The sequence below is a fragment of the Pseudochaenichthys georgianus genome, chromosome 23 (assembly GCF_902827115.2).
Source record: "Pseudochaenichthys georgianus chromosome 23, fPseGeo1.2, whole genome shotgun sequence".
NCBI lineage: Eukaryota > Metazoa > Chordata > Actinopteri > Perciformes > Channichthyidae > Pseudochaenichthys > Pseudochaenichthys georgianus.
This window is the reverse complement of record NC_047525.1, coordinates 7,285,371-7,310,671: the sequence shown is the minus strand read 5'-3', so window position 1 is coordinate 7,310,671 and position 25,301 is coordinate 7,285,371. Positions and strand designations below refer to the sequence as shown.

The following is a 25,301-nucleotide window of genomic DNA, read 5'->3' as shown; positions in this document are numbered from 1 at the left end:
CTGAAGCCCCCCGAGCGACACCCCTCCACCAAGGGAGCCAGGCTCCTCCTGCTAACCTGCTCCTGTTATGTTACACCTGTCCATCTGAGGCATCTGATACGTTTCTTTAAGCTCCATTTACTTACGTTTACATGATATGAATAGCTGTTTACCCAATAATTGGCTTCCATGATAATTCACATCATACCGACGTAGCTAATGCTAACAGACAGTGGGAGGCTAACTACTTAATGGCTGCTACTGTATACTGGATGTGCACTGTGCCAGTCACACATGCACATGGAGAGCAGGATCATACAACCCACACGGTCACACCTACAGTTCTCATCTCGAGCTTTGCTCAGTCATAGCTTGAATTGATTTACCTGACATCCCAGAATGTAGCCTGAGGGAAATCCAATGAATGAGCGTCAATCACTTATTAAGATTTTAATTTAGCATTAGTGATCCCTCAAATCACTATTTCGTATTCAAATGTAGTATAGTTGTGTTTGTTATCAATGTAATGCTATCAGGGGAAATGCTTTCCAGATCTGGCCATGGGTAAAGATGTTTCTAAAAAGAAAAGACCATTGCAAACAGGCACCCTGTCGAGTACACTAACTACAGTGCATATTAAAACCAAAAGCAAAATGGCCAAATCACAAAGAACTCCACACACACTCTCCCACACGGTGTGCTGGAAGGAGTGGTGTGGAGTGGAAGCATAGCATGTGGTTCATCTTCAAAGTGTTCTTCCAGATAGTTTGTTGTTCCCAATCAACCTTGAAATCACCTCACTGCTCTGAGAGCAAACAGAATTGCTCACACACTCACACACTCTCTCCCTCTTCCCCTATCAGCATTGCCTTTATTTACTCTATAGATCGGTGAGAGGCGCTGTTAGAGAGGACACCAGGGGAAGAGGAGGAAGGCAATCAATAGTACAGGGAGGAAATCAGTGGATAGTGCCTGTGTGTGCGTGTGTGTGCGTGTGTGTGTGTGTGTGTGTGTGTGTGTGTGTGTGTGTGTGTGTGTGTGTGTGTGTGTGTGTGTGTGTGTGTGTGTGTGTGTGTGTGTGTGTGTGTGTGTGTGTGTGTGTGTGTGTGTGTGTGTGTGTGTGTGTGTGTGCGTGTATGTCTGTGTGTGTTTGTCTTTGGTTGTCCTTCGTCCTTGAAGAACAGTGGCCAATTATTTAAAAAGGCAAATATCCTAATTGCTTAGACATATTGCCCGTCTTCCTATCATCTGTATGCCCCTTTGATATGTGTTGGGTCCATTAGGAACCTTTGCCCCAGACAGCCCCCCTGCAGATAGCCCTGCCACTATTCCAGTAAACCTGAAGTCTCACCTGTCACCAAACTGTCTCGGCCTATCAAACTTGCACTCTCTTCTGCGGAGATGCATGACTAATGCCAATGCCATCGAGCTCCTTCAACCAAAGGAGATTCTAATATAGGACTGTATAGACCAGGGGTGTCAAACTCAAGGCCCGGGGGCCAAATCCGGCCCGCAACTTCATTTCATGTGGCCCACAAGAGCTCTGAAAGAATGTAATATGTTTATTATATGGTTAAAGGCCGATTTACAGATGCACGATGTCCATAAACTACATGTCCCACAATGCATCTTACATTAGATTTTTTTTTTTTTATTTAACTGTAACTTTTTTTCAGAATTTGGCTTTTCTTTTAAAATAATTTTGTGACATTCTCACTGAAGAGACTTGCACTTATTTGCCCTAGACTTCTTCTTTCAGACGTAATTATCTATGAAGCTTTCACCCTATCCGATAATAATCCAATGCAGAGGCAATAAAGTAATATAATACATTATTTTAAATATATAAAATATTTATATATGTATGTTTATATAGTCTTAAAGTTACAACCGGCCCTTTGAGTGCAACCATAATGCTGATGTGGCCCGTGATGAAATTGAGTTTGACACCCCTGGTATAGACAGTTACCAGTAAGGCAGTATGTAGGTGTCTGCCTGTACTGCAGCAAACATAAATACATACATGCTCATGTATGTCCTGTATGTTAAAACAAATGTTATCAATAACAGTTGTATTCTGTATATTCCATCCTATTTGTCTGATATATGACAAATAAGTACTTTTTGTTACACTATATAAAAAACACTTTTAGGTAACTCTGCTATGATTGACGAACTTGAATAATTTGCTTGCATTTAAATTTGGTGTGGTGCCTGACAATAGTATGATGTGGCATAACCATAGTTCCCCAATGAGCCTATTCACCGGACATATTCCAGATCATGTGAGATATGGATGTGTTACCTCCCCTAATGCCTTTCTGTCAGCTGTCAGTTTTGTTAATGGCTAACTCAGCTGTCTCCTCCTCTCATGCGTGACATCCAGACAGATTGGAGACCATATTTGGAGAAGTAGCTTTGTCAAAAGGAATGTCATCATATTTGGCATGGATGTTGGGAATAGCGCACACACTGCGATATCAGTGTCAATTTGGAACAATTGGTGCTTATATCTTCACATTAGTAATTGGTTTGACATATCTCAATCTCTGCTCTCGGCTGCGATAGGGGGAATAATCCCAGGGTGCCGATATCATTTTCTCCTTCTCACTTTTTCTCACTTTTTCTTTTCTTCTTTACTTCCCACTCTTTTCTTCTCTTAACTATAATTCAAATCACACCCACATATCTCCAGCAGGCTTATCATACACTGCATTTTAACGTGTATGCGTGAATGAATCCACACGTAATCAGTATATATGTTTATATCTTATCAGTTTGTGTATTTCAGCTCATTTACCCTACTACACATGTTTGCTTGTGTCAGATCCCAATATGTTGTGTTTTCATAAACAGCATCCCTCTCCTCCTACCTCCTTCCGCCTCTGCCTCCAAACACTCGTAAACATCGATCCCTCCTTCCTGGAGTGGAAGTTGGGCTGTAAAGTTGTCTGTGCCACTGGCCAAAAGCAAATACCTTGTCCTAGTTCTTTAGAGCAGGTCGGTCTATACCATCAGTAGTAAACTGTGATATAGAGACGTCCTTATGAATCAGTGAACCCCGGCGACCACATGTTCTGAGATATTCCTGAAGTCAGCCCGTACGGTGCAGCCTTCTTTTTAACATGTACAGAGAAGAGACATCGAAATGTAGTATTTCCGAGTCACACAACTGTGTCTCAAACATGTGTGCAAGCTTATTAGGATGATACAAAAAGGTTCAAGCAGTCACAAGTAAACACACAAAATGGCTGGTGAAACTTGCAAGTCATGTTGCAGAGCTGCTTGTCTTCTTAATCCTTTGTTTTCCCAAGACATATTTGGTGCTGTCAAGTGAGTAACCTTTTCAGAGGGGGAAAAGCTAATTGGCAGATCTATCGGATGTTTTTTTCTTACTTGCTCTGCCCCCTCTCTCTCTTATTAATTCTGCACCGCTGCTACCTGTCGCTGTGTTCACAGTCATCTGTTACTTCAGTGTGCTCATTACTGCGGTATGCCACACCAATGCTAATTAAACTGCAGCGGCACAATTAGCATGCTACCAAGGACTCTTGTTTGGTTGTTGTTTGGCACTGGCCTCCCCCTGGTGATAGCTGCAGTGCTGTAAGGTGTGTTGTTGGCAGAGATGATAAATGTTTACATACAAACAAAGTGTGTCCTCTAATGTTAGGGTGATATTTACTTTAACATTATTTTTAAGTACAGTGAACATATTAGCTCTTAGCTCATTTCGCAGTTGAGGCTAGAAATAATGAACATATTAGCTGCATATATTTCAATTACTCTATTGCGGAAAAAATACCAGACATGAGTTATTTATTTTCTGTGATTTAAAAAATTGCCTGATCATTAATTTTGGCATTCCTCATTTGAATTCCAGTTACACTTGCTGATGTTTTCAGAACAAAAGACCTGGCTTTCCAAATCATTATAACATATATGAGTTTGAGGAGCTGTATCACCACTCAAAATATTACATCAGTTGCACCTCTCACACTGCACTGCTCTGCCTCATGGTCCCAGATGGAACTGGATTTGGTATTAAACAGCTACAGATTGCTTGAGCAACTTTTAAAGTTAAATGTATTCAAAGTTGTTACTCTGAACTTGAGAGTCCTGCATCCATGGCACTTGCTCTGATGTCTATGCCCGGGGGAGGATGGCCATCCCCTGAGTATGGGTGACTAGTTTCACCCCCCGCCCTCCACCTCTAGCGGGATGCTAAGGGAAGTTGAGGGAAGGGAACAAGGCCAAGAAGTGACAGGGGCATCAGGATGGAACGGAGTGCTACACCTCCCAGTTTCCTCTCAACTGTCACCATCATAGTGTGAAGAAACACAAACACACACACACCAATCCACCTAGCCCAACCACACATTCTCAAGCACACACACACAACACCTGCCCGCCCACTTTTAAGTCTGGACCATTGCTCACTGTCACCTATTGTCACCCTGCTGCACAGAGGGAAACAAAGACACTGGCAATGGACACACACACGTACACTCACAGTGGGGAAGGTGTCTTGCTTTTTCCCGGCAGAGCATGAGCACAGGTACTGACATGAGACAGAGAGGATAAATGAGAGATGGGTTGACAGTCAGGGGAAGTGAAGATCTATGGAGGCGTTCCAGCGAATGAGAGGGGTGGGTGGGACAACGGAGCATAAATTCGCCGAAAGGGAGATGTGAAGACTCTCAAGTGGAGGATGTGAGGGTAAACAGTTGTGCGAACACACAAACGGGTCATCTTGACTATGATGGAGAGCATCTCTAGGGGAGGTTGATACATACAGTACAGGGCAGCTAACACGGCCCATCATAGTGGATGAAACCAGAATATTATCCCCATGGAATATAATCCTATAGTAATCCCCACTGATTGTTCAGTGTTAATATGAGCTGCATTGTCACAGAGATGACTCACTCATACGAAGATAATGTCATACATACTTACTCATGAGAAGGAATTCAATGCTTGTGTGGTGTTCATTGACACTTTTAAATAAATATAATACGGATACGGAAATAAATAAAATACGGATTAAATAAGTGTAAACTTCTTCCGACCCCTTTTCGGACGTGTAATTAGCTAAAGTGTTGTTGTTTATTGTTATCAGACAATGATACTACAGATGATTCAATTATTATTTAAATATTTCGTTTAGTTATTGCATTCATTTGTATAGTACTGTATCATGTCTGTATCATCTTTTGTTTCATTTGTATTTTCTTTGGTTTTACACGCTCGAAAAAAATAAACTAAACTAACTAAACTTAAATGTAACTCAAAAATGCAATGTCATTTTTATCGTTGCTCAGAAAATGATGAGAATAATTGTAATGTTTTGTTACAAGCTGCCTCTCGGCTGTGAATAAACACACCTCCGCAGGCTACATATTGACCGCCTGGATCAATAGTATCACATGCTGCCGTCTACAGCTCCACACATTGAAGATCATAACACAATATATGGAAGATAAAAGCCAAGTGCACTCTTGAGACCCCTTTGTGAAGCGGACCTCCAGTGCCCCGTTTCTCCCCCAGGGACAGCCATGAAAACATCACCAGACAGGGGATTTTAATTTACTAACATCCAAGAAATACTGTAGATGCAATGATAAACTATTATTTTCCCTGGTGGATTTCTGGGCTTTTTTTTTTATGAACATAGGTCAGATTGAGTCTTAATGTAATAATACTTTGGACAGTGATATATGGGGTGTTTGGAAATATTCCAGTAGTACATCTAAATTCCTTTTTCTTTCTTATCCCATCTAAGCGCACATTTTATATTAATATACAAATAATAAATACATATAACTCTCACTGTTTCCATAGAAGATGTGTGTGTTTATATCCAAGTAAGATCTAGGATATCTACGATTAAAACATATTTTATTTTGCGTCCTCTATTTGTTTTCTCATAAAGCCACATGATTCAATAATTCAAGCTAAGAAATAAGAATTCATAAAAGGTCATTTTAGCAATAAAGCCAAATAAAGTTGGTTGATATAGAGACCCTGGCCTAATGGGGTCCTCGGGGGCAGCAGTGGCATCACAGATGAACAGCCTAATAACGCTGCCTCGTCACGCCCTGTAAAACCTCCGTGAGTGGGCTTTTGTGTTTGAGAGAAAGAATAAAGAAGGAAGTTGGTGCCACGGCTTTTGACAGCTGTTAGAATTGCGTGGTGGAGTGCGAGGTGCCACATTTCATGATCGAGAGAAACAGCTGTTAAATGTTTGCCTGCAGGGCCAGATTGATGCTGCCGATCACCCTCTATTAAAGTGTGTTTGTTTGAGAGAGAAATATAGGATTTTATGAAGATTGTTGGAAATAGAGTGTTTCCTTATAACCTTCATGTTATTCAGAGGTTTACGGAACATTGATTGATGAGCCCAAGCTCTCAGGCTGCTTCACTCTGTTTTTATATAACTATACATTTTAAGAGATCGTTTTATCCCATATGGCTTTGCACCTGCAGACTCTCAGCAGCAGTGTTCCGGTGTAATTTTCCGCTCAGTCGGCGATCCTGCATTGGAGGTACGTAAAGGGGGTGGCTCAGAGATGTTCTACTTGGGGGCAGCCACTCTGCAATTTCTCTGTCCTTAGGTATGGGTTTATGTGGGACGCAGACATTGTGTGTGTGTTTGCTTGTGTGTGCGTCCACACACTGGAGCAACGGGGTCATGGCCAGTGGGCCAGGTAATGACACCCCCACCGGCCCCTCCATGCGGATTTCTGCTCTGTAGACCACCACCCATAATGATAGCACAAGGAGGCACACAAACTGCTGTGTGTGTGTGTGTGTGTGTGTGTGTGTGTGTGTGTGTGTGTGTGTGTGTGTGTGTGTGTGTGTGTGTGTGTGTGTGTGTGTGTGTGTGTGTGTGTGTGTGTGTGTGTGTGTGTGTGTGTGTGTGTGTGTGTGTGTGTGTGTGTGTGTGTGTGTGTGTGTGTGTGTGTGTGTGTGTGTGTGTGTGTGTGGTCAGCTGGGTTCATGTGTGGCTCTGGTCACATGTCCAGTAGGGCAGATGTAGCTGTGTGTTATGTGAGTGCCTCTGTGACACAGCTCCTGCTCCAGAGTAACATACAGCCTTCAGGCTATTAGTATGTATAGGATTCCATACAGTGTCTGCTGATGCATGGGTAGCATGGTAATTGGGTTTCAGTTGGACTGCAGAGTGCCTATTTGTTGTGCATTGATTTACCACAAACAGCACTGTGAAGGCAGACACCCATGTGTGGAGTATACAACAAATGAATTGAAAAAAACCACTTCATTTGTTTTGTTTTCCGAGTGCAGAATTATAAATGGATGTGTGAGATTTTAGTGTAATTGTATACATCGATTAGTAATGTGTCTTGGACTGGTGTGTGTGTGTTTCCTCCAGTGCCATGAGACATTGATAGAGCTGAGGATGGCTGGACCTCAGTTTTGTGGGAATTTAATAGCTTTCGTTTCCCAGCCTGTTTGACCTTCCTCATGCCTCACATTAGATATGCATTACACCTGAAGTCTCACATGGCCAAATACATCTGCACCCTCTCTTTAGTATTCCCCCTCTCTTTACGCTCCCCTGAGCCTGCAACCTGTGCCCCACTGATACTGGACCTCTTTTAACCACAAAGGAATTAGTCCTCATGCCTTCATACACCAAAATAAACTGTTTGCCATGACTCTGCTGGCCTTTCTGCTTGTTTTTGCTGCATTGAATGATGGACTTCATACTGAAGCTTCTCCTTTCAAGTATTGTTTTTTTCTTTTTTCCCAGTAACTTGAACAAAGTGTTTTTGGAGTTCTCTTTGTTCTTCTGGTTATTGTCATCAATTTGTCAGTCATTTGCATCATATGAACATTTCAAACCCAAACCATGACTCAAAGAAAGAGTGATGTTCCTTTTTAAGTCAAAGGTTAATCATATGCATGTTACAGGGCGTGCAGTGAATAAGACCTGTTTGTATGCATCATTTAACGCTGATTACAGATATATTTTGCTCTGTGTGCACATACTGCACAGCATAATAAGACCGTCTTGTATTGTAGTTAATTAAATCATCAAAAGGGCTAAATGTTGCACGATGAAATATATTATCTGCCAGACCATCTCCTTTTGAATGGCCATGACAGCCTCATCAGCAACATTTGTCGAGGCTATAAAGCCGTCTCTGCCCTCTACTCAGTCTCACTCTAATTGTGTCACCTTATCAAAGGCTGAAAGAAACAAGAGTGCAGATTAGTTTCCATTCAGGACCAATCTAATCCTTTCAGCTCTCGCTCTCATAACGTGTCATTGCCAGTCAAACAGCTCTGCACAACAGACAGTGGTGTTTACCAACCAAGTGAATAGATGTTGGACATCTAATTCTACACGAAAAAGATCCCAGTCAGGCTAACTGACTGTTATTCAAAATCTAAATCGCTTTGATTTCTAGGGTTCTCTAAATGGTCTATTCTTTGATGTTTGCAAAGGGCGGGGATTGTTTCATATTGCTCCAAGCGATGCAATCTTTTTTTCTTTCAAGGTCTGTCTGGATAGTAATTGAAAACAATTATCCAGTGCTTTGCTGTGATAATACACAGCGCTTACACCAGCTAAACCATGTACGGCATTATCCCTAATATCCTTTCACTGAAGCCCCAAATCAGCTACATTAATTCCCCATTTCACAATCATTTGGACATGTGGGTTAACACAAATCAATATGTGTGCATTTCTTACACACGGTGAGAGATGCACTCAGGATGCAGGAGCACTTCTTAAACTAGCGCACATCTGTTATCTGGTGCCACCCACATGGTGATGTATACTATATGTATGGCTACATTGTGCGGGTGCAAGATTAACAGCAAAACAAAGTCCAACGTGAAGGCATATCTGCTAAAAGTCATTGATGGTAGATAATGTATTTGATATGTGTTGCAGGCCTAAACCTAAACTTAAAAAAGTGAATTAGATATTTTATTTTTATTTAAATGCATTCGTTGTTTCAGTTATAGAATCTGGCATATATGGCACAAGTGACAGACACACAATCAAACAAAGGAAATTAATGTTGACCACTCTTCTTTTCTTTCTTTTGATTGTGATTTTTGGTGTTGAGTGAGTAGAGTTAAAAATATTGGTAATACTTTATATTAAGGTACACACATTCACCATCAACTAGTTGTTAATTAACATGCATATTAGCAGTATATTGGCTCTTTATTAGTCATTATAAAACACTTATTAATGCCTTATTCTACATGACCGTATTCTACAAGTAATAGTTGAGAGTATTTCCTCAATAACCCTCTAATTAGTGCTTATTTATTGCAAGTAAGGAAGTTGTTGTTCATGAGTTTTGGTCTTAATATGCTCTGCTCAATATGGGCCTAATAAGGCAGTAGTACCACAAGAAGAGTACTTCTCCCATAATGTAACAAGACATGAAACTATAAGTGTTAATTGTGTCTAAATAACAAAAAATAGGTTTTTCAATCTAAGAATATGTTTTGGGGTATTGACAGTTCAGCTACCAATAGCAAGGTGATATTGACCTGTATGTTTCATATTTGCACATTTATATTTTTGTAAAATGTGTACTGAAGGTCAGACAGGAAACCGGGTAGGCCTACAGGAAGTAGGAGAAAGTGAACTGAATAGCATGGCAGTGGAAGAGTACTACTAATGTCCCCTATGCAACCTGAATAGTAAATGGGTCAAGTCCGTCAGAAAGCAATGACTGTAAGTGTAAGCCTTACAATATAGCTAATGCTAGCTGTGCAATAAGCATACAGGGCAGGCTAGTATGGCTAACGCTAGCATGTTAGCATTACACGCTAGCGTTAGCCATACTAGCCTGCCCTGTATGCTTATTGCACAGCTAGCATTAGCTATATTGACCTTGTTTACACTTAGCGGTCCTATGTGTTAATCTGTGTATGTTACACTTGCATGTATGAGATCATTAAGTGCCTTGTAACTTTTTTTAATATAGTTTCACTCCGTTTGAATGTCAGTGGACTGCAAATAAGTCAATAAAGGAGCATGGCTGCTCATTCCCTGGCTCTCAAAAGAGTTTGGCTGGCTGTTTAATCTATGTTCACACTGAGACAGTACAACACATAGAGATAACAGTACACCTATTGTGTAGTAAGTACATACAAGCAGGTCACACAGTGTGATCACAAATACATAAACTCTGTTACAAATCAGTTTTTATTAAAAAAGTACAGGCTGCATGTGTTCTCAGCCTTGGAGAAACTTGGCATGTGTTGGTACGTGTATGTGTCTGAACCTCTCTTTAGTGGTTCATTAATAAAACAGATATTTCAACGTGTGCCTACTTTGTTCATGTACTGTTGAGGTTAATTTCAGTAGTTGTGTGCTATAATGTATTTACAAAGTGTGAAGAGGAGGCAACTTTAGAATAGGGAACCTGTTGAGGTCAATTAGAGTCAAACTACTAGTGTATTGGTTATGAACAAGACTTCACTTTAGAATAGGGAACATATTCTTAGATAGAAATACCTAATTAGAGTCAAATGACAAGCTTATCGGTTATGAACAAGACTTCACTTCAAAGTAGGGAACATATTATTAGATAGAAATACCTAATTTTGAGTTATTTAGACTTCATTAACACTTACAGTATGGTTTCATGTCTTGTTACATAAGAATAGATCATATTTGTTAAGTGTTATTATGGGAGAATAACTATTCTTGTGGTACTACTGCCTTATTAGGCCCATATTGAGCAGAGCATATTAAGACCAAAACTCACAACAACTTCCTTCCTTGCAATAGATAAGCACTAATTAGAGGGTTATTGAGGAACAACTCTCAACTAATGGCCTATTACTTGTAGAATATGGTCATGTAGAATAAGGCATTAATAAGTGTTTTATAATGACTAATAAAGAGCCAATATACTGCTAATATGTTAATTAACAACTAGTTGATGGTTAATTTGTGTACCTTAAAATAAAGTGTTACCAAAATATCTATTCCCACTACCTATTTGCATAACAAGCTAAACAAATTGGCCCCAGTCCACTTTTTAAGAGCAGAGTGACATACCCTCTGTAATGATAATATATTAACAGGCCCCATATGCCAGGCCTACTTAGCTGCTGCACCCATAAACCCACACTGCCTTGTTTCGTCTTGTTGGCTTGTAACTGTATTACAGGGGATATAATTTGTGGGCTGCACATTTTCTCCAAAGTAATTATTACCCATAAACATTGTACATTGTGACTCCTGCTCATAAAAACCTGACCTAAAATGTTATTTACTGTGAGCTCGACATTTACAAGTCTTTACAGGATAGCTTGTTTACTCTGATTCCTTCTGTCACGCAGTTTCCTGCATCATCCCTCTTCCTCTCCTCATCACCCTGCTGTGATTTACGGCAGCTAGTGTCTATAGAGATGTCATAAACCTGAGCCTCATACTGCAGACACGATGTCAGAAATCACTCCCTTGTCCACTCATTTACTACTCCTGCTATTATGGCCAGTCAATAGCATGCAGTACATAGATATTTATGATATTAACATATCATCATTACCTGACAAAGGCCACACGCTGAAACGCTGTTTCAATGGTTTGCTATTGTTTTGACTTATTTGCACTTTTTATACAGTCTATGTTTGAGCAAAACGTTCACAACAGTATGGCTCACAATGTAGCTGTGTATATGCCCATTGAAGAGAATATTTACTGTATGATGGTGTCAGTGTGTGTGTTTGAGAGAAAGAGAGAAACATTGAATGTAATGGTTCTATAAACCTTGATTTATTCATTTATTATTCACTTGGAACCATTCAGTCACACAACCATTCACGTAAAGACATTGTTCGAGTTAATGTTAATACATTACATTACATTGCATTTAGCTGACGCTTTTATCCAAAGCGACATACAATAAGTGCGTTCGACCAACAAAATACAACTTGAAGAAAACAGAATCATAAAGTACTTCAGGCTTCATAGAGCAAAAACATTTCAAGTGCTACTCAACTGGCTTTCGATAAGCCAGCCCTTTATTAGTATATAAGTGCTTTGTTAATAGTTCTATCGCTCGAAGTGGAGTGGAAAGAGATGAGTTTTCAGTCTGCGCCGGAAGGTGTGTAAGCTTTCTGCTGTCCTGATGTCAATGGGGAGCTCATTCCACCATCTTGGAGCCAGGATAGCAAACCCACGTGTTTTTGCTGATGGGAACTTGGGTCCCCCTCGCAGCGAGGGTGCAGCGAGCCGTTTGGTTGATGCAGAGCGGAGTGCACGTGCTGGGGTGTACGGTTTAACCATGTCCTGGATGTAGGAAGGGCCAGATCCATTCGCAGCATGGTACGCAGGTACCAGTGTCTTGAAGTGGATTCTAGCAGTTATCGGAAGCCAGTGGAGGGAGCGGAGGAGCGGCGTGGGGTGGGAGAATAATGCACTTCTGCTAGACTTTGGCATGAAATTGTATTTATTTTCAACCAAAACAATATACTTTGAAACTGTCAAGAAAGAAGCACAAAGGTAAACATCATTATACTGATACCACACACATGGTATTTCTGATTGAAAATGGACACAACCAACAAATCTGAAATCTGTCTTTCTCACACACACACACACACACACACACACACACACACACACACAAACACACACACACACACACACACACACACACACACACACACACACACACACACACACACACACACACACACACACACACACACACACACACACACACAGTGTCAGACTAGCAGTAAAAAATCCACTGGACGTTTTGGTTGCTCTTTCAATGTTTATTTTCCAGCAAAAACAAAGCCGAATACGAGAACAATATTTAACGTAAACTTAAACAGCAGATCCTAATAAACCGTCTTTTTGGTAAACATAAGGCTGCGTCTGCGACCTGTCAATTACGGTACTGCTGCTGCCCTCCCGTCACACACCGCACCTCCAACTTAAAGCTTTAGCCCCGTCCCCTTCACCTGAGCAAAGTGCACCTCTCACTGAAACAGAAACATGTATTAATAAAGGTTCCAAATAAATCAAAACAAAATCAACTTAAGCTCCTACAGTACTGCTTCTCTTCTCAGGTTGTAAACAACTGCCCTGTGGGTAAGAGGTATGCATTGTTTGTATGTATATGTGAAGGTAAAAGCGTGCGTCTGTGGGTTTCTGTGTGGGTTGTTTGCCTCGGGATACTTGATATGATGTGGTCTTATTAAATCAGAGTGAGAAAAGGAGGAACAGACAGGAGTGATAGAGAAGCACAAAGGAACCTGAAGCGATTAAACCCGACTCAAGAAAGCCAACAATGGTCGCCGAGCTTTAAATCTTGCTTTCTTTCCGCTCTCCCTCTCTCTCACTGTTTACCCCTCCTCCTGCTCTCTTCCTCTCTCAAACAGATTATTTTCTTTTCCTTTATGTCTGTCTTGTTTGCGGCACATAAGGCTGCTTAGTTTTACAATACTAATGTCAGGTTAAACCCGTCCTGCCGTAATGTTTCAGAATAAAAGGTGCCGTGCTGTATAGGGTATTACTGTATTTCAGACATCAAACACTTCCAGGTCTTTCTTTTGTCCGTTCATTATTACATCATTCTTCCTTTTCATTCTTTTATTTATTTTAAGGAGTTTCAGGGCAGTCTGTGGATTAGCCAGGTTGTTAATTACACAGTACGTTTTTTGTCTGAATCAATAGGGGATTTAACGTGTATAAATGTATGAGGAGATTAAATGGGATTGTGTGTGTGTGTGTGTGTGTGTGTGTGTGTGTGTGTGTGTGTGTGTGTGTGTGTGTGTGTGTGTGTGTGTGTGTGTGTGTGTGTGTGTGTGTGTGTGTGTGTGTGTGTGTGTGTGTGTGTGTGTGTGTGTGTGTGTGTGTGTGTGTGTGTGTGTGTGTGTGTGTGTGTGTGTGTGTGTGTGTGTGTGTGTGTGTGTGTGTGTGTGTGTGTGTGTGTGTGTGTGTGTGGGAAAGGAAGGTAGAGATTACATTTAGGGCCAGTTTTCTAACTCAATGTACTTTTATAAAAAACTTGAAGCTTCATCCTTTTATTGTCAGCCACTTCAGCTGTAATACTTAACTTTTAAACTTATTACCATAGTTTCTTTTGATGGTACACACTTACATTTTCACAAAAAAAAACATGAACTATTTAAAACTATGGGGAGTCCCCCTGCAGTATGTGCTCCTAAATCCTCTTTACTGCCAAAACCACTGTCCTGTACTGGATTAGACCACCTGGTCTGTATTAGGAGGCGAATAAATCTACCCCTGCCCCCCACCAATATCCAGATGTCCACCTGCACTTGCCATTGCCCATGAATGCCAGTCATTAAGACAGCATTACAAAGAGGAGGCCTACCTCTTTCCCAACGGACAGGCTCCACTTCCACATATAGAGCAGCCATTGTTTTAAATGCCACTGCTCCCGCCCTCTGGAGACCGGGTTTCCATTCACTGGACACTGTAGCTAGTACGCTGCCAGAGAGGAAATATGATAAATGTGTCGAACTCTGTCCGTCAGGCAGCAGTGGGTCATTCTCTTTTTCCCCAGGTGCCAACAGGTGGAAAGTATGATCTGGTCCGGTTACTTCATGTGTGTGTGTGCATTTTCCATCCGTGGATAACACCCCCTCTCTTGTGTTTGTGTTCCCAGGTGCACCAGAAAGGAGAAATGTGAGCGCTCATCAGAGCCCCGTCGCTTTGCATCAGACATCAAGCAGTGTGTGCGTCTCAGCGTCCACCCAAACAACATCTCAGTGTCCCAGTTCAGTGTGACGGTGAGTGGAGAGAAACATACTTTTACTTCTACAATAAAATAAGGCAAAAATAGCTTAATATGAATTAAAATAGGATTTACACAAATGATCAAAATACACATCCAGTACCAGTGACAGTATCAACAAAAAAGTGTAGCATATATCAAATAATTCATCTCATGCAATTACTTATTGTTTAATTAATCTGTCATAAATGAACAGCAACATACAAATGTCCTAAAATAAGATACTTCGTGCCATTTGACGTAGGGATTGTTTAATAATTGTTTTCCAGTCATTTAGCGATCATTTGTTTTAGTGCAGCCATATTGCATTACACAGCGATGCTAACGGAATGTGATGCTAGTGAGAACATCTTGTCTGGCAGAGTGACAACATCACACACTCAAGGATCATTTGTAATACGTTGTAATTACGCTCTAGATAGTGATTAGTAGACCGTGTTAACTCTATAATCTTGCTTTACATCATTTAACTGCCTGCCAAAACGCATCCTTCAGAACCTGACCTCGCAACGTCCAGTGAAACACTTCCCATCAAATGTCAACAATCATTAGCAGCACACAGTTTAGCTCAGCTGTGTTTATAGGGGATGTTGGCAACAAAGTGGCAAAGATAATTCTTCCCCCAGTCATTTTAGTTGAAAAAAAAACTGCCTGATTTAAAGCTCTGACTTATCTTGGATTGTTTGAGTGTATTCACTAGTTTGATAAGGAGCTGGTATATATCGGGTTGTTGTTAATCCACCTTTTGGAAGATGAATGGTCTGTGTGAACTTGTATGCAAGGAAAGAAATAGATATGGCTTTAACAGAGACCTATGGGAGTAAGTATTCCCTTGCACTGTGTCCCACTTACTCCCCACCAAAGGCCCATTCTGATTCAACGGTTCTTTTTCACTTTGACAGGACCAGTCAAAGTGGCTCTGTAGTGTGTAGATGTGTGCATCACTTTAAGATGTCCCTGTGATTTCACTGCAGGTTCAGGAGAAGATTGACATTCCCTTGTCGTGCTATTTTATATCATCCTAGCCTGATAAACCTCAGTTTGAAAGGTTGTAACACTTATAGTTATAAAAGTCCCACTGACCTTAACCACCGAAAGTAATGTCACATTTCAATTCCCATTTCCTATATAATGATGCTTTGGAAATGGTTTTGAATCCTAGAGACTTGGTGCATAAATATCAGGTCAAAGGTCAACTCAGAATGACTATTCTCCATCAGTGTTGCTCTGAGACATGAGAGGTTGTGATTGTCTGCGGTACACTTCTGCACCACTCTAATTATATTCATGGGGTGTGTGCTTGTGTATGTGTGTGTGATGCGCTCATGCCTGATCCTTTAGAGAGTGTTTAACCTTTTCCCAGCGAGCAGGCTTTACCCAAAGGCTGTGCCACACGTCTCCCATCCAACTGATTGCAGGGCAGAGGTTTCTGCCAGACACACAGCGGCTGCTCCTTGACCTTTATGTTATTAAATATTTGTTTGGAAAGATAAGCAAAGGCATTTTTGACAGAAACTGATACACTCTATTGCTGAAATCAGATATATTCTTAGACAAAGCCACTGTTTGATTTCCATCTGTTGTTAATGAAATAGTTAACTATCTCAAATTACAATACATTATTTTTAAGTTAAGTAAGAGAAAACAGTATCAACCAGGACATTTGAAGGCTAATTGAAGGCTTAATTAAGAGTAGCTATGGTATATTGAAATGTATGCTGTCGATAGTGTCTGTATTATACTGTGTATTCTGATACCTGATCTATAGTGTATTCAATTTCTATAAGGCTGTTAAAAATGTTCATACTCCTTATACATAGTTTCTGTTCATCATTTTCTTTATATCAATCAGTTTGAACAAATAATAATAATAATAATAATAGATTTAATTTGTTAGCGCTTTTACAGGTGCTCAAAGACGCTTTACAGATATAGTGAAGGGAAAAGAAAAGGATAATGAGCAGTATTCCCTTTACACAGTAGCAGTTCAAATGTTTCTTGTAAATCAGAACTTAAGCATTAATTAATGTTATTGTGGTGACCACTGTATAACATAATTCACTCATGGAACTACAGTTTGGGGGTATTGTTTCCGCACGGACATATGTGTTGTTAACTGTATATATTGTGTGCCCTCCTTGCTTCTTTCTCTTGTCTACTCGGACTGCAAGCCAGCAACATGTCCTTTTCTGCCCCTCATTAAAGTTCCCTTTTGTACCTTCGATGCACCGCCTCAGTTATCCTCAGAGTCCAGAGATAAGAAAACATTGCAGTGGTTACCAGGGGCGGACTGGGACTAAAATGCAGCCCTGGAAACTGACCCAGTCCGGCCACATGAAATGTCAAATGTTAGAAATCTGCTGTTTATTATTTCAAGTTTTCCGATTCGCTCTTTTTTTCCTCTCTGTACACAACTCCAGTTTGGGCATTGGCCTGTCATCAGATTTAATTTGTAGTTGCTGCTGTGGCGGAAGTTTAGTAAAATAGTTTTTGATGAAATACTCCAAATCTCCACCCTCCATAATTGCACTTGCTTCAGTTGCTTGCTACTTTCTAAGGGCGGTGATGACTTACAGTACGAACTGAAGTTGATACGATTTGATTGGATTGTGAGGCATGACGTGAGCCTCATCTGATTGGTCAATCCCTCCATTTTTTTTCACCAAGGGAAGCCAATTTTGGCTAGCCTCCTCTCGCAACAGAGAGTGCAATCTACTGTTTCACCTTAACATCTCATTTAGAATGGGGGAGAGATGGGCCAGCAGCAACACACAGCACAGAAAGATTACCGAAACTAAACGAACAAAGTGTTTTTATTTATTTATTACAATTATAACTACAATCCAAAAAAACAGGGGAAGCCTGGCTTCCCTTGGCCTCCAGGAGAAAACGCCACTGAGTTCAAGGGATAATTCTCTCCACCTCTTGCTCTTGCCCTGCACTTGTATGTGCCAGTTGAGCTGGTTCTTGCACCAGCTCTATCTGTCTCTCATCATGAACGCAGGAGGCTGGCTGTATATCTGAACTCGTGCCCTCATTATCCTCTTCATATGCTTCACCTGCGAGTGACTTCACCTTTTTTTCTCTTGCCTTCTCGGCCCCTCCTTTTTCTTTTCGTTTTCTTTGATTTTTATCCATGTTTTTTCATTCTCCCTGTCTGCCACGGCGTCTAATACCTTCTCTTCGGCCCATTCCCAAACCGCCCCCTACACCCTACCCCCTACCCCCTACCCCTACACCCTACCCCTCCGTTTGCCATATTCAGGGCTGTTCCAAAGCAACGAGTGTGGAGGGGGAGTGGGCTATCAAGCCCTCAAACAGCGAGTCTGCAGCGGTGCTGACTGGAGACCGGTCTCTACCTGACCGGAGTCACGCTGTGTGTGTCCGTCAGGAAACACGCTGTTTACAAGTAGTTCCAGCAAACATCCACTGATAAACTGCGATGTTAAGAACCTCATGATGACCTCATATGTTTTTAACTTAGGATCATACCTGTGTTTAGTCTGGAAAAAGGTAAATGTGTGCATTTTATATATACTATACTTGAATACAACTCTGCACTTTCTGCTTGTTTTGCACTTCTGGTTGGATGCAAACAACTTTCCATTGTCTTAGTACCTGTACTGTGCAATGACAATAAAATTGAATCTAAACATTTGCAGGTAAGGTTTGTTTAGCAGGGCAACATGAACATGATGTGTCTGTTGTTGCTTGTAACATGAGTTGGTTATTTCCATTTATGCAGCCCTGATGGGACTTGGCTCATCCATTACTACTCTAAATGTATTTGAGGAAACTCAAGGTCTAGCTTTGTTCCCTCCGTAAAGGAAAAATAGCGAGAGAAGTAGAAAGTGAGAGGAAGAGTGAGCAATGAATGATAAGAGGATGTGTAAGAGATGGTAGCTCGGTGCATCTGACGTGGGAAGCTTTGTGTCTGTTCTCACCCACGCCACCATCTTTTCATTAAACAGCAATATAAAAACAGAGCAGGTCAGCCCTTCTCACATCGTGTACCACGGACTGCAGCTCAGATCAATGCCTGGACCGAGGCCCATCGCGGACATGCTTTCCCATCAATATGTATATTTTGGTCTTGACCCCACTCTACCTGGCTCCACGACCCAGTTAATTTACCTTCTTATTCAAGGACAGTGTTTTTTTCTTCTTTCCTGCTGCTGCACCTGAAGCCAGTTGTTGCTAAGGTGCATAGAGCTTACACAGCATTTTCAATGAAGAGGGAAGATTTGCATTCTCCATTTCCCACAGAATGGTCTTCTTTCTGCCTGTCCACCAGCCTGTATGCTGAGCTCGGATGTCAAATACATACAGCTCATCGACCATGAGGCATTTAGGGCTTGGTTTACAGATTTTAAGTTGAAGTGTTTTGCTGTTATTTGTTTCTGCATGATGCATCAGATGTCGGTTCATGTATTAAGTTATCAGCCAAGAGTCCCCCGCGGCTCCTCTGGCCGCTGACCACCCTGCAGATGGATCATTACTCTGCATAGAACTTGCAGCTGTGCTTTTCCTCTTCAGCAATAAGTGTTACAGTCAAACATATTGGCCCCAAAACTGATCTGAAGTCCTCTCAGATGTGGGAATCTAAACACTGTGTGAAGCAGTCAAAACTCCCTCCTTTTGTTTTGTTAAGCTATGGTTCACAATATTTCATTATTTCAATAATCTTTTGTAATATTTGTGTTATAATATTACTTTCAAAGTGAATATTAAGCATAATATTCCCAAGAATAGTGAAAGCTATTGGGGCGGTGGTGGTGAAGTGGTGAAGTCGATAGGGACTTGGCTTGGCAACTGGAAGGTCACCAGTTCAAGTCCCGGCAAGACCAAGTGCTACCGAGGTGTCCCTGAGCAAGGCACCGTTCCCTACACTGCTCCCCGCGCGCTGTTCAAAATGGCTGCCCACTGCTCCTAACACTAGGATGGGTCAAATGCAGAGAAACAATTTCCCCACGGGGATTAATAAAGTATATCAAATATCAGCTAACATACCTTTGTATATTTCCCTCCCTTCAGTTGGTGTTGGAGGCCCATAATGTTCCAGAACTTTCTGCGGGTGTGAACTGCTCCTTCGAGGATCTGACTGAGATGAATGGCTTGGTGGAGGGAAACCGGATCAAGTGCTTCTCCCCCGCTGAGAAAGAAATGCCAAGCATTATTGTTGACAAAGGTAAGGGTGGATCTAAGGTAATCATTTTGTTTATATGTCAACAAACTGGTATCAGAAATGATAATATTCCATACCAGCCAGCAGTGGATTATACAGAAATCATCTCTCTGCATTTGGAGGAAGACTGCTGAAATCCAGACACAATCTAATTGTTTGTAATATTAGGGAGAATATCTTATTTTATTTTAATTATTTTAAATGTCCTAGCATCTGGAGCACCTGTTGAATACAAACAGTGCATGTCTGTGGAAGCAGGCTTTGATCTGGATGTCCTGGGGCTATGTGTTTTTGTGTGTGTATGAATTTTTGTTTCCCCGTCATGTGGGCCTTGGAGCACTGCCTCAGGACATGTTTAGTAATTGAACGAACATTGGTAATTGGGCTGCGGTGGGATCGATTTGGCACCCTCCCTCAAAACAGATATGCTCCAGAGGGAGTGATGGGCCCCCTGCTAACCCCGCTGCAAACATGGGATATCAAGCCGCACAATTAAGTGTTTTTACTACAGTATTTTGGCTAATGTAGTGCCTGGAGATTACACAGTCCCTGCAGACAATTCCACTGTTACAATTCCTTTCAAGAGGCAAACAGCTACAACATTTCTGACAGTATTCATTCCGCAAAGACCGGACCATATTTTTTAATCTTTCTAATTCCCTTGCACTTAACCTCGCCTTTCTGTGGTTGACTAAGCCCGGTCTAATTGAACAAAGCTCCCTTCTGGCATCCTTCATCACAGCCCTCAATGTGTCCTCGTGTGGAGATAATGGAGATGCCGTCCTCTTACATACTTCCACAAAAGGACAACATGAATAATGAATGAAAAGAGAGAATAAATAGAAAGATTTTGATCCATCAATGATGCCCCACATTTACATACAAGCGAATGCTAACTGATGTTTTTTAAATGCCACAACGGTTGAGGTTTAAAAAACATGGCTTTCACGCTTCCTTATGTTAAAAATGTTCGACATGGTTGGTAAATATTGGAGCCAGAAACCGAGATTAGTAAAGTGCAGCGAGGGAAAGTGAGCATATCTTCATGACATCACAGTGCTGGGGAGACCTTTAAGGCCTGAGCTGAACACATGCACTAATATTCAAATTTGTCTCAATTTATTCAGTTCACCCACAAGAACAGGGGCTTCACACACACATAGACTGCCATGAACGAACACCGCGGCAGTGCAGTTCTCATCAGATAGACAGCACATGTTATATGTAAGGCTGACGGGGAGCCTGAGGGTGCTTTGGGGTATTAAAAATATTTAATGTTTGCCATGTCAACCACATGTTAAGCTGACAACTCTGCAGTCATGCAAACATACATATACGCAAACATACTCAGACAAACACAGCATTCAGCATTCCTCCCGTCTTCTTTTTCTCCCACACCTGTTACAGTATATCCTTATTCTTGTTTCACCAAGAGGAAAATTCCACATTTATCCCTTTCTTTGAACCTTTCACCTTCCATTTTTTTTACTAGCACTCATTAGTTCTAAGTTTGGTTGAAAGCGAGAGAAGAAAGAAGAGAGACGGATGGAGGGAAGACAGAGGGAGGGATAGATAGTGTTAGCAGGCTTCAAGGTAACATTTAGGTGGCCTAATTAGGACAGATCCGTTGTCAGCGGTGCTTTACTGTGATTGATGAACGATTCCCTCTTTGTTCGAGAGATGGAGGGAGACACAGGGGAGACGGGGGAGGAAGGAGTCGCAGGAGGGAAGCGAACGAGACCTGTGAATAGAGATATAGTGAGAGACAGAGGGGTACAGCAGGAGAGACGGAGCAGTTAGATGTGATATGTGCTGTTGAATTAAACATGAACTCCTTCATTAGGGCCAGACAAAAGGACACACCAAATACATGAGGCACCATCTCGCTTAACACACACTCACACACATATACACACAGTTTCTGGAACGTCTTGTTCCCCCTTTACCTTGACAAAGATACTCTCAAAGAGTTTTCTACGCCCCAAGGGAAAAGCATGTGCACCAACTCTTAGTCTAAACCCAACACAAGCCTTCAGTCTCCTCCTCTCCTCAGATCCTCCTCTCCTCGGCAACAGGCTCAGCACCTGTGGCTCAGTTATCTCTTCTTCATGGGAAATGTGACGAGACACTGAAAATAATCCAACTGTTAGACAGTGGGTCTTTAAAAGTGTGTACCTACTGCAGCTATTACCATTACATTATATTATATTGTTGGTCTGATTTCAAAATATGAATCAAACTGTCAACAATGGATTTAAAATGTGACAAATGACCCAAATGTCTTTCTTCATATTACTTTTACTATCATCTATTTTCTCCAGGGGACCACCAGGTCGTGCAGCTCTATCTCAAATCCAAGGAGACAGGCCTGGCGTTCGCAAACACCAGTTTTGTTTTCTACAACTGTAGCGTACACAAGTCGTAAGTCTATTTCCTCCCTGGAGCACTTCTCTCCAGCAGACAGCTTGTCATAATTGTAATCCCTTCATATTGATGAAAACCAAATGGCATTGATTCCTAAACTGTTGGAAATGGTATTGTATACATGAGTAAGTGGGCATATTGAGCTTCTCTAGCGTATGTGCTGCCTGTTCAATACTAATTCCCAACATGTCCTCCGTGCAGGTGTCTGTCCTGTGTGAGCAGTCCTTACCAGTGCCACTGGTGTAAATACAGACATGACTGCACCCACGACCCTCGCACATGTTCCTTCCAGGAGGGCCGCGTCAAGAAGGCGGAGGTGAGTGTCAAGATCATTTTTTATTATTCCTTTATTCCTTTAAGACACTGACCAAAACTCACCTTTTCAGACTGGCTTTAAACATGTGAATAATGTTGTGTCCTTGCTCCTTTTTAATTCAACTTGTTATCTGTTTAATTATTTTCAGCAGTGTAAAGTTTCGTTGAGCACCTGATAAAACACGTCAATAAAAATGTATTATTATTCAGACATCAACCGCCCCCCCGCCCCCCCCTGTACGTTCACTGGAGATGAAATCCCTCAATGAGCTGCCATCAAGAGGCCCATCATGTCCTGCCTGTACAATCAGTGAGGTTTAAAGTAACCACGGTTTGATGCGTCCCAGCTCCACCTGCCTCTTCTTATACAGTATGGCCAGCTGGGTAATACACACAGGGAAATACATTGGGGGGAATGTTCGGGTTCGACTCTAATAGCTGTTATTCTGCTTTTCACATGCAAAAAGAGTTATGCTAAAAGGCTCGAGACACCTTTCAGCGATAGTGCTTCCATCTGGCACGAGTCTCTCGCCATGCCTCGCTCTTGACTGCACATCAAAGGGCAGTGGAAACTAATAAAACGCAGCCATTTCCTCCTGCCCATCCCTATTCCCTGTGACAGCTTAGTCCGTGTGAATTATCAATAGTATTGGCAGCCGGTTCTATTCCCGCCGAAGCAGAGCCCGCCGTAATTAGTCTGCTCTGCTGCAGAGGACAAGCCACTCACTGGACGAGGTACATTCAGCGAATCCCCCCCCCCCCCCCCCACCACTTCCAGTCCTGTGAGAGAGGTCTCACTCTGATTTAGAGTCCTGCCACAGGGCCGGCCTTCAGTACAGAGCAGTGAAGGAACACACTGTGTCTGTGTGTAGCCTCTGGTGTGTGGCAGTATGTCTGCATCAGTGGGCTTTATATATTTGTATATGTGTGTGTGTTTGAATAGAGCGTTTGCCTGTGCCCTGCCAAGTCACGGTACTTTTCAGTGGGAGGCTTTTACAGGGAGTTAGTGGCCTGGTAATCCCAGCCGGAGGTGAGCTGTGATGAAGATCACTAGCGCTCTTGTCTGGTTGGCAGACGCTGCTCGACGGGCAGGGACAAGCTTAGCCAGATTGCCTGCTTTGATGAGCAGTCTGCTCTCAATTGTGTTATTCCACCCATGTTTCCCCGGAGCCATTCAACCTGCGTAGACGTTATTATTTTCCTTTTTCGCAATTTCCATTATCCTTTTGAACCTTCTGCTTAGTCAGGCCCAAGCTGGAGTCTTTGCAGGTTTACTTTTCCAATTAACTCAGAGGCCGGTGGTCAATATTGACTGAGGATAATAATGTGGGAATCCTCTCCTATTGTGTTGCTGACTAAAAGAAAACCGTAAATAAAGTGAAGGGGATTTTGGTATTAGCACGTTAATGACATCCTAACGTGTTGTTTCAGAGAAGGCAGGTGTTTTGCAGGCTTAATGACTTTTAATTTGCTTTTAATTAACCCTTCAAATCCAAGGTCGTGCATTTGCTGCCAGATTTGTGGTTTACCGGTTTGAATTAATGAATTGGACACACACAGGCTTAAGAACATGCAGGCACACGCACAGCGAGCCAGAGAACCATTCCCAAAATGTCCTGATAGGCAACAAGTCATCTTTGCTCAATGAGATGGGATGGCCTCTTTGCTGAAGATGACTTTTTGTGTACTATTACAGCGATCTGATTAATCCCTTAACTCTATGCTAATGATGGTGGCCAGAATAATCTCCCTACTGGTTGAGAGCTTGTTGTTAGTATGCGTGGCAGGACAGAGTTAAAGCCAGGCCTCAGCGTACAGTGGGTGCCTTTTTATTCATGCCAGTGATGATATGGGCACACGGATCAGACGGTTGCCTGTTGGCACATTAACCAAGGCCACGTCCCAGTCTGCCCTCCACACATCTCAAGGACTAAGCCCTTCTCACTGACAAAGAGAACCTGCATGCAGCTTCTCTTTGTTACACAGAATAATAGCTCAAAGTTATTCCTGACCACTACTGTTGCATTTATTATATGACTTTAATTGTTTGATCAATAAGCAGTGTTTTTTACCCGCATGTCTATCACTTTTTATAACTCCATCAGGACACTTTCTGAATGAAGAACATGATATTTCCCTCTCTTCTTCTTTTGTCTACAACACAGCATTTTCATTTCCTGAGCTGTTTCTAAGCCTTCCTTTAATATAATCAGCCAGTAAAAAATACATTGTATTGTTACTGAACACATATCACGACCCCCTCATTGCATTATTTACTTGCTGTGTGTGCTGCAGTGATCAATGCCTGGGAGTTTATTTACCAAGAACATATTGATCAGTGGATCAAGATAACTTTATTAAACCGGCTAACTGCCAGCAGTAATCGCTGCTAGTTGCTAATATTGGACAGGATTGGTAAAGAGAGGTGCAAATCAATGTCATACACACACACTGACTGATAAAGAGTGAGGCGAATACAACTGATGAGGGGAACATCGATACAAAAGTGAACCATTGAAGAACTTCACAATGCCATGAACTGCATTACACTGAACAAACTCAAATGCTGACTTTATTTAAATGTATTATTTTAATAATAAAATACATATATAAATAAT

The 25,301-nt window shown here is 41.7% G+C and overlaps 1 protein-coding gene across 1 annotated transcript in view; it reads left to right on the top strand.

Annotated features, from left to right (window-relative positions):
- plxna4 (plexin A4) overlaps positions 1–25,301 on the top strand; it is a 233,721-nt gene that overhangs the window by 151,560 nt on the left and 56,860 nt on the right. Inside the window, 4 exon segments of the mRNA XM_034074985.2 lie at positions 14,631–14,754; positions 19,794–19,947; positions 22,266–22,365; positions 22,570–22,684. Coding sequence (XP_033930876.1) covers positions 14,631–14,754; positions 19,794–19,947; positions 22,266–22,365; positions 22,570–22,684 — 493 coding nt within the window.